Here is a 14,383-nt window from a genome sequence, read left to right as displayed (position 1 = left end):
AACTTCTCTCCCAGGGCACTTTTAGGGGAGATAAAAGTGAACAGAAAATGTCCATTGAAACTGGAACTTTATTTGGAAGTATTCAGCCAACAACAAAGATTCAGAATAACACACGAATTGTCACGTTCCAGCTAGTCTAAGGAAGGATTTGGTTGCAGTTCCTGGAAGAGTTTGAATAATGTGTTTAATCAATTCATAATAGGTGTGACCTTGTGTGTTTCCAACACAGATGATACCTCAGCAGTACAATAATGCGACAATTTGCCCTTGCTCCCCTGTAAGTCTTGGATTACCACGGTCAATGGAAGATCGTGACAGGAATACCCTACATCCGACTCCCTGTGGTAAAAGAGATTTAAAATTAAACAAATAAAAATAAAAAATAGGTGGACTGGTCTATATCATCAATGTAACTCACTACGTATACTGACGTAGCTCACCCAGGTGCTGCCTTTCCCATTCAGCCTCTGCAAAAGCTCCCGATCCCGCAGTTGGTTGAACAGAGCTAATTAAAGACTTGTTAACTTTGAGGGCTGCTATAAGGCTGGCTTTCCAGCTGGTCTGGATGGGATTACTGTTCCATTGCCTCTTGTCAGGAAGCACATGAATTTTCTAGAATCTTTTTGCGCTTTCAGCAAATGTTTGCTGAAGGGGCCAGCTCATCCTTAATTTTGACAGCTAGCCTGTGCAAAATAGTGAAAAAGTTAAAAATACGGTGCTAGGCAACTAAATTTATACTGATGCCCTTATCCCGACTTTTTTAAAGAGAAGGATTATTTAATAAACAGTACACTTGTGAAATTTTAGGCTTGCATACTGTACAGTGCTGGAGGCTTTCAATGATCAAGAAACAATCTTGCACTTTAAAGACAGGATTGAGGAAGGCACAAAACTCTTAGGAACCAGCCTGAGAGCAGGATTCAGACAGAAAAGTAGATAAAGCAGATGTTTTGCATTCTAGGAAGCTAACAATGAGATAAACAAATCTTTTATTTTGTAATGAGCAGTCTCCACAAAAGCTAGGAAAGCAAAGCTAGTGTGTCAGAGTGGAAAGGCAGAACACAGCAAAGTTTAGAAACCAACAGGATTGTAGGATGAGAAAAAGATTAAATAATCCTATGAAAAAAACCTCATCACCATACCTTAGTATAGAAAATATCTGCAACAGTCTATCCGAAGTGGTGTTTAGTTCAGCCATATTTCACGTAAGGTCTGACAAGTACTTCTGTTTTATGCATATGTATTTCAGAGCTCTTTCAGGAAACGGTACAATTCTCAGACTCACATTTGCATAATGACTGGGTTTATTTTGAAATGTTTATTACACTTCTCTTTGGCACTTAGGTCCAGATCCTTGGAGTATTTAGAAAGCTAACTGCAAACGCATGAATGGAAGTTCAGTTTCCCCGTGGTGGAGAGGACAGCTCAGGAAAGAGCCGCAACGATCGCAGTGAGTATTTAGTATCGATCAATAATGGGCATGTAATTCAGAACTTCCAGGCTACCGAGAGAGAACCACAATCAGGGGAATTTCCTCTAGTTTCAAAGTCCGTTGCTTTTTAATGGCACTTCAGATCGGGTTGTCGGTATCCAAAACAATCTATTCAGCAGCACTGAGAGACACCGCAATGCTGCTAGTCAAAATACTTTTCCTGGGATGCCCTTTTGTCAGCACAGTGTTACAGAGATAGACGCATCCTAGGCCCCTATTATGAAAATCCTACAGCATGGGGAACTTTCGTATAGACATAATCCCGGCGGATTAGGATAGGATCCAAGGACACCAGGGCAGTGATCATGACACAGCAGAGCCCGCAGCTCTCTGCAGAAGCGCAGGATGGAAAAGGTGTGTCCTGCTTTTGTGACCACCCAGGTTGTACACAAACAAATGGGGCATGCAGTTCTAAAAACTGAGCCACCATGTTCACGCTTTCTAACCCCAAACTTGAACACGAGTACTTTGGAAGAAAAAAATTTCCATCACTTACTGACAATTTTTCAGTTGTTCGCTAATCAGGGCATGCATCTAAGTAAGTCCTTTCCTCATATAATGTTTAAATTGTTTAATTTGTATTTTGAGAAAGAACAGCCAAGATAACAAACATCACTGGACCACATTTCAATTAACAAACAGCACCATGCACAGTTACTAATTTTAGTGTATAATATGAAAATGCCTCAGCTTCACTCAATGTTTCACAATTATTTATAAGGCAAAGATGGTTCAGATATTTTTTAATACTTAGTGCATTAAGCTAGTAAAAGAAAAAGTCTGCAAGCTTTTCCACAATCACCAAACCCAAATAAGAAACACTTACGTTCCCATAAAACTAGTAAATGGCACAGACATTCTCTTTTAACCAACCTCTTAGAAGAAAACAAGCATAGATTTCTAAACTTAATATATATAAAGAATGTCCAACTACTAGATTGATCTCAAAGAACCCTTAACACAAAAAAAGGCATCAGGATTATTACAAGCCTAATTTAGAATAAACGTCTTTACAAACAATCTTAACTTACGTCTCACACTAGTGGGAGAATTATGATAGCTTGCTATATTCAGAATTTTTTATGTCTGAATATTGATTTATTGAATTATTAATGATTTACGTCAACCATATTGGTTTAAAAAACAGCAATGTGCACCAAAGGAGCAGTATTTACAGCAGTAATTATCATTAGTTCTAACAATCACTTACTCTTGATCCTTTTTCTGGAAAGCACCGACAAACTGAACAATCCTGTCCCCCGCATGGGTCAATATACACATATCCTCCCTAAAAATTAAAAGTTTATGGATTTATTAACATGCAACAGACAACAGTCACTTAATTAAATATTATCAATGGGACATATTATCCAATTAGATTATTTTTAAGGCAAAAGCTTTGGCTATCCTTGCATACCCGCAGGGAAATTTCCTACTGGTCAAGAAACTTGGCATAGCAGCAAACATCAGAATATAATGTAGGTCTTCAGGTTGACACGTATGAATATTTTCCAATGCTTAATAGAATACACATGCAAACTCCACATTTAAAACCCTCCTAACCTTTTTGGACCTCTCAGAAGCTTATTACTGTTGCTGTAGAAGGTGAAAGACATTACCTGCAAGTTATGTTAAGTAAGGCTAATTATTACAGATAAATACAAGTAAGGAAATAGGCTGCATCTAGAAATATTTCAACAGAGTTAGAATTTAATTTGTAACAATGTGAAATTTGTAACCCATCACGTTAGGTTAGGAGATTGTTTAACTACAATTAAATGATAAAAGGCAAAACAGCCTGAAGAGCAACAAGCCCACTCAGCAATAAGGCCTTGTATTTAATTCTTGTCTATTAAATGAAGAAAGAAGTATATGCATGGTGTAATTATGCATTGCCTACCATTAATTTACTTATTTCTTATATTAAAACTTTCTGTCACTGTCCTTTTAATAGCAAAGAAGTGACTACTTTGTTTCATCAAATTGGAATGAAGAAAAAAAAGCATATTTGAGGAGAAACTAAAACACACCAAAATGTAAATTCAGTAATTTATTGTGTGGTACGTGAACATAATTTTATTATTCTTTTCTATTTCCCGAAGTGAGTATTAAACAGATACCAATTACACACAGCATATACATTTATGAACTCACTTAGGTGGCTGGAATGTCCACTAGGTGACATTATTTTTTTTGATGAAATTGTGTAAACGATCAAAGTGGCTTGGAAAAGGATGACAAGGACTCAAAAGATTTAAGAACAATTTAAGTAAACAAGTAAACAGTGATAACATGAAAATACTTGCTCAGTGTGGATTTCATTTTTATCAAGGTCAACCTTGTTTTGTTACTGGTTTGAATAACGAACAGAACACAACAGGTTCACACTTCAGTTTTTCAAGGAGAAAATACTGACAAATACTAGATAAGGAGCAAAAATTCTGTCCTGTCTATCTACAGTATTTGTAGAATATCTGGTACTTCCAGATCTCAGAACAAGAGGGTATGATGGTCTCCTTCACGCACTGGATTTCCCATGAAATTTCCAATCTACTCCACACTAGTCTCTCACCCAGTTATTAAAAACTTGCCTCTATTGGAATGTCACTGGAACGCAAGTTTCAAAAAAAATGTAAGCTGTTACCCTCTGTTCTAATTGAAGACATTGATTTTTTAAAATTACTTCCATTTTCAACAGTTCCATGAAAAAGAGATTACTTTGGGGGAAAAACAAAAAAGAGCTTATAAATATTTGAAAGAAACAAGGAGGACGGACTTGAAAGAAGCTGCAGTGAGAGCATTGCAAACGTAAGGTTAATATGGAGGGCAGCACCGAGAGGAAAATAAAAGTAGATATTGAGACTGTATTATATGTGAAATTTTGGCTTCAGAGAGATGGGAATGTACAGGGAGGCCAGTTTAAGATCTAGGCTAACATACAGAGGAGGGCTTGAAAGCTAGAATGAGTACGATATGTGCTGTAATGTAGGAGACAGACTCAGTGCACGAGAGAGGTTTTTTTACATGCAGCTTTCCAAAAACATCCGAAGATGCCAAAGCTAGAATCTAGAAGAACCCAAAGGAGAAAATTACAGAATAGTTAAGCTGAGCAACAGGAACAGAAAGGAAAGTGAGAACTGCAGAAATACTGAAATAAACATCACAGCTTCCCTACAGAACCATAGGTCATTTTAATGTATTTAGTGTTACCTGTTTGAACTTTACCATTCTGGCTATCCCCTGTCTAAAGTAAATATCAAAGTCACTTACCCCATCAATTTCTTGTGCTGAAAAAACAATCAGCAGCCACCTGATTTAAAAGAAGGAGAAAGCCGAATTAAAACTAAACTTCCAACATCCACCCTTCACAAAAATGTAGCCTCTAAAAAGTGAGAAGTGTGTACCCATGGTGATTATGGGGTGATTATTTAGTAAAAGCGTGTATTTACAAGGGGGACGCACCATCAAGAAATGGTCAGCACATGCTCCATATATTTGTATTTTTTTTTGATTTGTGAGACTGAGCACAAAGAGATAGGCATGAATAAGACTGTGCAAAAGTCCTTGTAACTTCCCCATTGTAACCCATTTCCAATCCCACAGTTAGGAATGGCCAGAGAGAAACCATTCCATACAGATTTCTGCACCTCCGTGGAAACCATGGGGTGAAGACCGAGCAGAAATGGTGATCTGCATCCGTCCTAAAACGAGTTAGCTGGTGCTGGTTACTTTTTGCTCAGAGAGAGAGCAAGAGAAGGCAGGGAGCAAAGCAGCACACAAAATAGCCGTGTGATTCCAGAGCAGCTGCTGGGGAAGCCCCGCTCCACGCCAACCATTGCTAGTGATGGATTATAAAGTTGAAATCGTGTCTGTTATGACTTCCACATGCAAAAAAAAGAGGATAAAGTAAAACAAAAAGGTAGCCCAAAATTTCTGCAGCAATACCAGAAATAAGCATTATTAACAATTATTATTACTAACGTAATTATTAACGAGAACTAAGGTGCTCACTCGTTATATAAAATGATAAATGAGATACAGCCATAATGTATAGGCTACTATTCTCCAGGCTATAGTGAAGCCTGTATCAAAATTACTCCAACCTTGCAAATATTCAGGCACGTAGTAAATTTCCCAAAGTCCTATTGAGATCAGCCTCTATTCTTCCTTCATTATTCACATGGTCAACTCTTCGGGGCACTGAGTACTGTGCCAGCAAACCCACGATTCCTCTCCCTGATTATTAATTACTGATCGATTCAGACTGCAAATTGTATAACCTGCACATGCACTGATACACACTGACAAATTCAGTACTGACAAACGTAACATATTGTAGCCATTGATTTATATTTACTCTGTATACTTTTTAAACCTACGTTGCCTCTAAATTTTTCAAATACACCGATTTTACAGAAACAAAATATTTATGAAAATAATTAGTGGTAACTGAAGATAGAAGCTCATACTGTTTCTTGCTAAGTGAGAAACAAAGGATTGATTAAACAACGGGAGATTGCCAGGTAATCAGCTACACCAGTAAGTGGTGGACAACTGTTGTCCATCCCAGTAGTCCATCTTTTAATGTACCAAGTAAGTTTGTGTAGAAATTATTTAACTTCACAGGAACACCTCAACTAGGTAGCAGACAATAGCATTGTTTTGTGCTGTGATTGTTACTAATTTAAGCCATTTTTGCTTCTAACCTTCTGAACTTGCAGATAGCCTCTGTAAATATTTTTTCTCATATCCACGTTGGCCAAGTGTGAGTTATTTTTCACTTAAGAAAACGCCAAGTTGTCATAAAACCCTTGCACAACTGTAATGGAGACCTGGTGATGCTGTTCCTGGTGCACAGCGCTGCAGACTCCCCCTTTTCCAGCCATATACAGAAGGCATGTGTTTGCCAGCTTGTTCTCTGTCATGTCAAAATCCCTGCCTCCTGAAGCCAGGCAAGCCATTCACAAATAACGCAGCAAAAAGGCAAGAGGAGCTACCTTGGAGAGAGGGCTAGGACAGAAGGCTGCTGCACTGGGAAACATCTAGGTAACAAGCAGCCTGGGTTTGCGCAAACCAAATAAACATGAAAAGCCACTGGAGAGAGTTCAGGCACATCAGCAGACTGCCTAGCAGCCAGGGTGCCAGGTTCAAGCAAGGTACACTTTCTGGGCCAGGTTCCCAGCTAGAAAAGCTCAGTTTCACATTCCTAAAGAGCCTGGTGCGTGAAGTTTTATAAAGACCGCGAGCGAGAAGGAAAACTGCATTGACTTCTCCTAGAAGATATTGTAGGGATGGCACCATTGATCCCATGCACCACTCTGAAAATTCCTGGTCACAGTGATCCTAATCTTCTCCTAAGGATCGTTTTCCTCCAGAAAAACTCCTGCCACAGCTGCTAGCAGGTATTTCCATCATAGTCCTGAAAACTTTTCTTCATGCCTTTTAATGATTCTCCCTCATCTGCAAAATTTCTTCTGGGATAGACATTCAAGTTTGAGTTGGTCACTGCTATTTCTTCTCCAAATACGTTCATCGCTAGAATGTGTGAATATCTTTCCTCTTAAAACATACTCAGAACTGCAGTTCCTGTTTCCTACTATTTAAATAGTGTAACACCTGAAATTTAAATGGCATAAACTTATAGACCAGCAACCAAAATCAAACACAATAAATTATTGTATAGGCTTATCAGATTTATGACAGGCTACAAATTATTTAACTGGTGATTTCTTATTACTGTTAAATTGAGAGCTAAGAATATATCCCAGTGACTCTAGTTAAAAAACGTAGTGATCTGTAAAACTCACCAGGCAGCTGTGATAAGCCACTTAATCCGTTCAAACGAATCCTTTGTTAATGCCATTCACGCTGACTGAGGATCTGTATATGCAGCACTTTTTTTTCTTTCTTTTTTTTTTTTTAATAGCAGATCTTCTCTTTCCTTCTGTTTGTGGATGGTCTATAAATACTGTTCCATACTGCTGTTGTTTTCCCCTCTGAACCTGTTTATATTAAAATAGACACCTCATGTACAGATATGAATAATTACCAGATAACCAAAATACATCCTAACCATTGACGTATGTCACACTGCACAGCTTTATGTTGGCAGTACATTACATTCATCCTATTCAGGCTGCATTATATTTTATCAGCAATTCAATTATATCAATATATGAAATCACAAACGGAATTAATGGACAAAGCGTAACTTGCATCATTATTTCTTAAAAAGCTGTCATACTGGCCATTTCAGCTAAAGGGATTTAAAAAAAACCATGACGCCCGTCTACAGTAAAGACCTAATGAACTTAAAAAAAAAAAAAAATCAAGAAAATATTGACTACGCTTTCAAGACAATGTCTTCTGCAAACTGGGCTGGACCAGTGTTTGTGTGAGCATCTGAGCCCAGGAGGGCTACTCTGAACGCAGGAGCAGCCACACACATTTTCAGCTCAGCAGTTCTACTCATGTGCGCGGATAGATGGCAATCCTTGCAAACGTTACCTAGATCTTTTTACCTTTATTTTTAGACCGTTTTTTCCACAGCTTTTGCCAGGATTTAGGAAGCTGGAAGCCGTAAGTACAGGGGTGACCAGAGGCCTCTGCAGTCCCAGGCAGCCAAATTTTGCACGCATAAATTAACGGCACGGTGCATCTGTCACCCCTGACTCAGGTCCAACAGCATATACGCAGTTTTACGTGCAAACATGCTGCACCAACCTTTCTGTAAGCTCAGGCTTCACAAATCCAGAGAAACGGCCAGCTCCTGTGCAAACTCTGACATCACCCAAGTAAGAAGAAATCCGCAGTCGTTTGGAATAAGGCATGTCTGGCAAACGACTCATGGTGGTTATTTCAAACCAGGGCTTAAGAGGCTGGACTTTTCCTACGACAGCATGGATTATCACAGGCTTTTATTTTTTAGTGCTGTGGTCTTCCAAATGTGGGGAGGTTAATTTTGAGGAGACTGAACACTGACTAGAGCGAACTGACAGGGATTCGCTTCCTTTGGAGAAGCCTCCTGAGCAAAAAAAGACAATCACTTACTGAGAAGGGAGCAAGGACACGAACCTGCAGCAAACCAGCAGCTCTCTGACAGCTGTTCAACAAGCAGCTATTCTTTTCCTTGTAAAACAAATGAGTGTACAGTTCCTGAAATATTACTGTCTTGCGTTCTACTATTTAGGCGGCGTAACATCTTTCTAATCAGAACTGATCTATAAATAACATCGACTCTCGTGTGTATACACAGTACATCCATATCCCAGTCTGAAGAAGACTTTGTAAACTCCCGTGCACTGACTAATGGATAAATAGCCTCAGGGCAGCTAACCCGTGCTGCAAGATCACACCCTGCATGTACTGTACAGCACTTAGCTCATCTGCCAAACTCTTAGTCTCTTTCTGTGCCCCAGTTCCCCATCTGAAAAAAAAATAAAAAGGAAAAAACAAGGGGAAAAAAATAACAGCACTCCTAATAACAACATAATATTCCAATAACTTTCCTACCTCACTGACTTTTTACATCAATAATATAAATAATACAAGCAAGATTGTAAAGCAATAAAATACTGCAGGGATGGATTGCCTCAAATGGAAAATCTAAGCCAGTCATGAAGCGCTAGACTGTAGAAATTTGTTCCTCTTGCCCACTATCCATGTCATTATTTAATTATCCAAACAGCTTCTGAAAATGAAATAGAAATTTAAATCGGGTATGTTTGCTTTGTACTAGTAGAGAACCTTTTATTTTCAAATTAAAACCCATTTTGATCCAACCCATCGACACAGTTTGCAATCATACTTAATGCGTGAGTGGAAGACTTAAACCACTCTGCTTGCTATTTCATCACGGCTGCAAAAACTTGTCATTTTTTGAACGAGCTTCCTAAAGTTTGAAGTGTCAGCAGCCAGTGCAATAACGTAAGGACTACAAAGTGTTATTTAGATTGAGAAACCAAATTGATTTCATGTTTTATGTTTTGTAGTAATCCCAACAGTTACCTCAATAGAATACTTACCTAACTCAAAAGAACATACAATATCCCCAGGATAACACACTCAATACCACCAACAGAACAGGTTTTATACAAGCATCACCAAACCTCAGCTCGTAAAATTCTCAAAAGATGGACGGGAAAAAGCCGGCACTATAACATAAACTAGATGTTTAGCTTCTCGACAAGGACCAAGGAGGAAGACAATTTCATTCTTAGGAACTCTGATAAAAATCAGACCACAGGACATGAGTCCAGAGGCAGACACACAACTACAGTTACTGAGGTGCAAAAAATTAGAGCAGCCCTAACTTTATTCTCATTACATTTAAATAAGCCAACATCAGGTGTAACAAGACCATTGAAGCTGCAAAGTCAAGGATTCAGAAGCTAGGAAATAAAAATTAGAGTTGTGTGCTCAAATTTAGTGTGGTTCCTTTATGCATACGATTACGTTAGTCACTTAAAGTACAAGAACATGGATGCTGTTTTCCATAGGACTTATTCACGGTGGATATACATTCCATACACTTTTCATCCTTTTCCTTAAGCCCTATTTTTTAATTTTACAGTGTCCTATGAAACTTGGCACTTTTATACTAAATTTATTCAACTGTAATGTTTCCCACAAAAATATTCCTTATCTGCAAAAAGAGAAAATACTGTTATCCTTGTTTTACCATAGACAACTGAGGAAACAAAATCAAAGCTAAAATCATTAAATATAAATTACTGTGATAAAAGCCAAACTTTAATTTGTTGCAGCTTTCCATTGCTTTCTAGTATTAAAGTTGACCTCCTTGTTGTTCATGCACTGGTGTTTTTTTGGTAAAGTACCTGTACCTGCAGCTGCAGGTACACATTTTGATACAACTGATGTTAAGCCAGAACACACTTAACTGATGTTAAGTCTGTTTTGCCAGACAAGACCATCTCTCTGTAGCTCTCTGAAGGTATTATGGACTAGAACGGTATCAGCAAGGCAGCCTGCATCAAGGTGTCATAGACTTTCGTTGGTCGGATGCCATTAATTATGGTAGCAACGAGCAGCAGAGAGTGCATCAGTGGCTGATCTTACCTTTGCTCCAGCTCGATGCTGCTCTGAAGTCGCTTACCTGTCCTAGAAACTCACATAAAGGCATATATGTGCTGTTTCTTAACTCTAACTCTAACGCCCATCCAGCTGGGCCATGCCACTTAGTAGCCAGCTGCTCGAGGTCAGTGGAATGGGTGGCACCGCGATACGACTGGGCTCGAAGAGGCCCTTTTTTAAAACGCTGCCTTTGTGCTCTAAATGTTGTTAGCACTTGCCCATCTTCGCTTTGAGCTTGCTGACGACTTTTTTTTTTTTTAAATTTCCACACACGGTTTTCATCATTTGAAAACTGACTCAATATCTTTTTACTACAGCACTATTTCATTCACTAGGTATACCACATACATTCATTTAATTCTCCTAACAGTGGTTTGCCTGTTTTCTTCCGCACCTTCCAATATTTCTTTGGCCTAATATTCAAGAGCTCTTCTTCTAAGTACTATTTTCTTTGCTCGGAAAAAGTTATACTATTCATCCTGCATCTGAATTTGCATCATTTCTGAGGACTGACCACTCTCTTCCACCGTAGTCTTGCTTGCTCTGACCTTGTTGCCTCAGAAAACCCTGCACCTTTTGTTTTCACTTTTGTGCACGTAAGTCTCTGCTACCTTCTAACACCAGTTCTTCAAATGTTAAGCAACTGCAGAACCCATTTTTGTCCTTATTACAGTATTCCTGTGTAAAAAAAAATGTAGCACTGTTACAGTTGACAGGTTTAGGAATCTGACAAATAAAATGCATCAGTTAAGTGATTTTATCCCTAAGATACCATTTCCTCTACATGGTCACCATCAATCTGGCTTGAAAACAGGATTTTTTTCCCTTTCCCTACTAACCTGCTGTCACCGATGCTTGCGATTTCAGAGCCCAGGTGATAACGTCTGTGACGATGTACAAGATCTTTGACACTGAACATACTGCTCCGCGCTTGCAGAGATCTGTTCTTGCTGCTAGTACCAAACTTTTGGGAAAAGCAGCCTCTACCAACTAGCTTTCACAGTGGGTTTCACAGGGGGTTGACAGCAGACTCCGCTCTCACGCCCGTGAAAAGCAGCAATTTTACACAACTCTGTGGTTAGCCTGATGCTCATGACAGGCTTCAGATTTGCATCTTGTGAGCAGTCCTAAATAGATTTATACTCAGAATTTCCATTTATGCAGTGGGCAGCGCTTTGCCCTTTCTGTAACCGGCCGCTTGGTCTTCGCTGTCTCTTTAGGAAAACCCTTGGAGGAGAGGAAAGCGTTGCTGGAAGGGAACCACAGCCGTCAGGGCCCGGGGACGGCGGCCCCCGGGATGGCGCTGAGGGCCCGGGCTGCCGCCGGCCGCCCCCGGTACCGCCTCACTCACGCACCCAGCGCCGCCGCCGCCCCGCTTTAACCGACCCCTTCACCCCGCTGCGGGCGGGCCCGGGCCGCGTCCTTGCTCGGGCGGTGCCCGGGCGGGTCCCCGTTCCCGCCGCGCAGCCCCGAGGCCGTTCGGGCGGCGCCCAGCACCTGCGCCCTCATGGCGGCGCGGGAAAGGCGGGCGGGGGACGCAGACAGCCCGCTAAGCGGGGACACCGTCCCGGGACGGGGCTGGCCCCTCAGCGCCGCTCCAGGTACCGCCGCCCGGGGCTGCCCCTCCGCGGCGCTCACCTCAGCTCCCAGGCGGGAAAGCCCCCGGCTCCTCGCTCACTCCATGCCCGCTGAGGACGGACGGACGAGCGGCCGGCTGCTGGCGGTGCCCGAGGCAGGAGACGCGGGGGGGAAAGAGCAGAGGGGAGGAAAGGGGTGGCCCGACCGGCCCCGCCCCGGTCCCCTGTCCCCACCCCAGGGCGCCGGGAGCTCCCAGGCGGGTGCGAAGCAGCAGCCCCCAGGCCAAAAGCTGCGGGCGGGAGGGGGACAGAGTGCGAGTGCCCCGGGCCGAGCTCCGCGGGACACCGCGGAAGGCAGCGCCCAGCGCGGGGATGGCCGGCGGGGGCTGCCCCGGCCGCCTGGCGCCGCTGCTGCTGCTGCTCGCCCTGCTGTGGCCGGGCCGCGCCGGGGCGGCTGAGGTGAGTGAGAGCGGGGCGGCGGGACGGGACGGGACGGGACGGTGTGGGGCAGAGCGGGGCGGGCTGTGAGGAGGAAAAGGTGGATTTATGGTGTTTAAAACGGTGCGCCTCGGCCGCGTCAGGTACGTCGCACCCGGGCGCGGTGAGAGCCGGCGGCGACGGGCGGAGGCCCCGCGTCGGCGCGAGTGCGGAGGGGAAGCAGGGCGGGTGGCGGGGCGGCTTCCCGCGCTCCCAGCCGAGGGCAGGCGGGAGGGGACCGGGACAGGGCCCCGCGGGCAGCGGCACGGGTGGACGTGAGCGGCGGGGACGGGGCGGCGTGGGTGGGCTCTGAGGTGAGGCGCTGCCAGAGCGCTGGTGAGCTTGCCGCCCGCACCGCCTTCGTCAGAAACGCGCTTCGCGGTTTGTCTTTCAGGTTGAGCGATGAGCGGGCATCCATCAGCCCTCCTAGGTCGTGCTGTGGGCTTTGCCGCTCCTTTCTCCTCTGCCTGCGCTTAGCTCCCGCATTCCCACCGGGAGAAGAGCAGGCAGCCGTCGGGGTGAACGGGGCAGCGTAGCCCTCCGCATTTCTGGCAGCTACCAAACACAAAACTGCCGGTTTCAGTAATTTCCTGATAGGCATCGAACACAGGAAACGGCTAGTTTCAGTATAATTCACCTTCTGTTTCTCCCTTAATGTCTCCTTGCGTGTGTGAGCAAAGCTCGAATGCCGTACGTCAAAATCCTTTGCTGCCTATCGGAACGTTTTGCAGTTCACCTTTATAAAGAGAAAATCGGATCTTCTACTTTGTTGTTGCTAAAATAGAGCCACCTTCTGCTGCAATTATCTGAAGGAGACTAATTAGTAATAATGTTTTTGCTAAAATATGGCAGGTCTTGCACTCGCCATTCTGGAAGCAGCATCAGCGCCGCACCAAACATGTTTTCTTTCATGGCACTCTAACAAACTTGCAGTCAAGTTTAGTCATTTAACAAAGATCTAGTTGTTTTATTTGTAATGGAATTAAAATACCTCTTAGCTCTTAAGTAGAGCAGAGGGACCGGATCTGTTTGCAAAGTACACATTTTCTGCAGAGTTGTTCCAGGCTCTGCCTGCGTCTGACCCTTACTCTGAAGCAAGATGAATAAACTCAAGACCTGCCTCTGTCTTCTACCCAGTTTGCTGTTCTTCGTTCCATCCTCCTCACCTGCTGGTGCCTCTCATCCCTTGCCCTTGTTGCACCTAAGAGGCGCACATCACCGCGTGTGCTTCCGGATGGCTGTTACAAGCGCAGGCTGTGTACCGGGAACTCCTCTCCCCATCCCACGACACGCACACTCACACTTTTCCTAAGCCTCTATTCTGGCTGTGTTGATCTTGTCGTCCTGTTTTGTGTTTTCACCTACAAAGGAAGGGAAAAGGAGGTGGGTGTATCCACAAGTGAGACCCCTCATATGGCCCAGGAAAGCATTTCAACACTTTTCAGCAGCATCAGTAGCATCCTAGAGTATTTGCTGGTCTTGCAGGCTCACGTACGTTAACTAGCACCCGTTGGGCTTAAGGTCAATCAAGAAGCTCTGAGCTATCAGTTTTCTAGAGCGTTGTCATTACTAGATCCTCGATTACCTCCTTAAAGACGGGATTTGGGATGGTAAGAAGTGCCTTCTACAGAAATCTTGCTGTTTAAGCAAAGTGGATCTCAAATGTTGTCTGAGATTAGTTTAAACTAGATTTGCAACAGATAAGTGAGATCACTTTAAGATTCAAATGTTATCATTTCTATTC

The 14,383-nt window shown here is 42.8% G+C and overlaps 1 protein-coding gene across 1 annotated transcript in view; it reads right to left on the bottom strand.

Moving 5' to 3' along the window:
* Nucleotides 1-12,357, bottom strand: part of COL4A4 (collagen type IV alpha 4 chain) — a 68,429-nt gene extending 56,072 nt beyond the window's left edge. The window contains exons 1-4 of the mRNA XM_086755043.1: nucleotides 12,224-12,357; nucleotides 7,300-7,494; nucleotides 4,763-4,802; nucleotides 2,703-2,780 (exon numbers count right to left, since the gene is read on the bottom strand). Of these exons, the coding sequence (XP_086611169.1) occupies nucleotides 2,703-2,780; nucleotides 4,763-4,802; nucleotides 7,300-7,355 (174 nt within the window). The 5' untranslated portion in view covers nucleotides 7,356-7,494; nucleotides 12,224-12,357. The remainder of the gene's footprint in view (nucleotides 1-2,702; nucleotides 2,781-4,762; nucleotides 4,803-7,299; nucleotides 7,495-12,223) is intronic.
* Nucleotides 12,358-14,383: the final 2,026 nt, after the last annotated feature.

Source organism: Chlamydotis macqueenii, chromosome 9, assembly GCF_036417535.1.
Source record: "Chlamydotis macqueenii isolate bChlMac1 chromosome 9, bChlMac1.mat, whole genome shotgun sequence".
Lineage (NCBI taxonomy): Eukaryota > Metazoa > Chordata > Aves > Otidiformes > Otididae > Chlamydotis > Chlamydotis macqueenii.
Note: the sequence above shows the minus strand (reverse complement) of the source record. Positions and strands in the feature narration are given on the sequence as shown.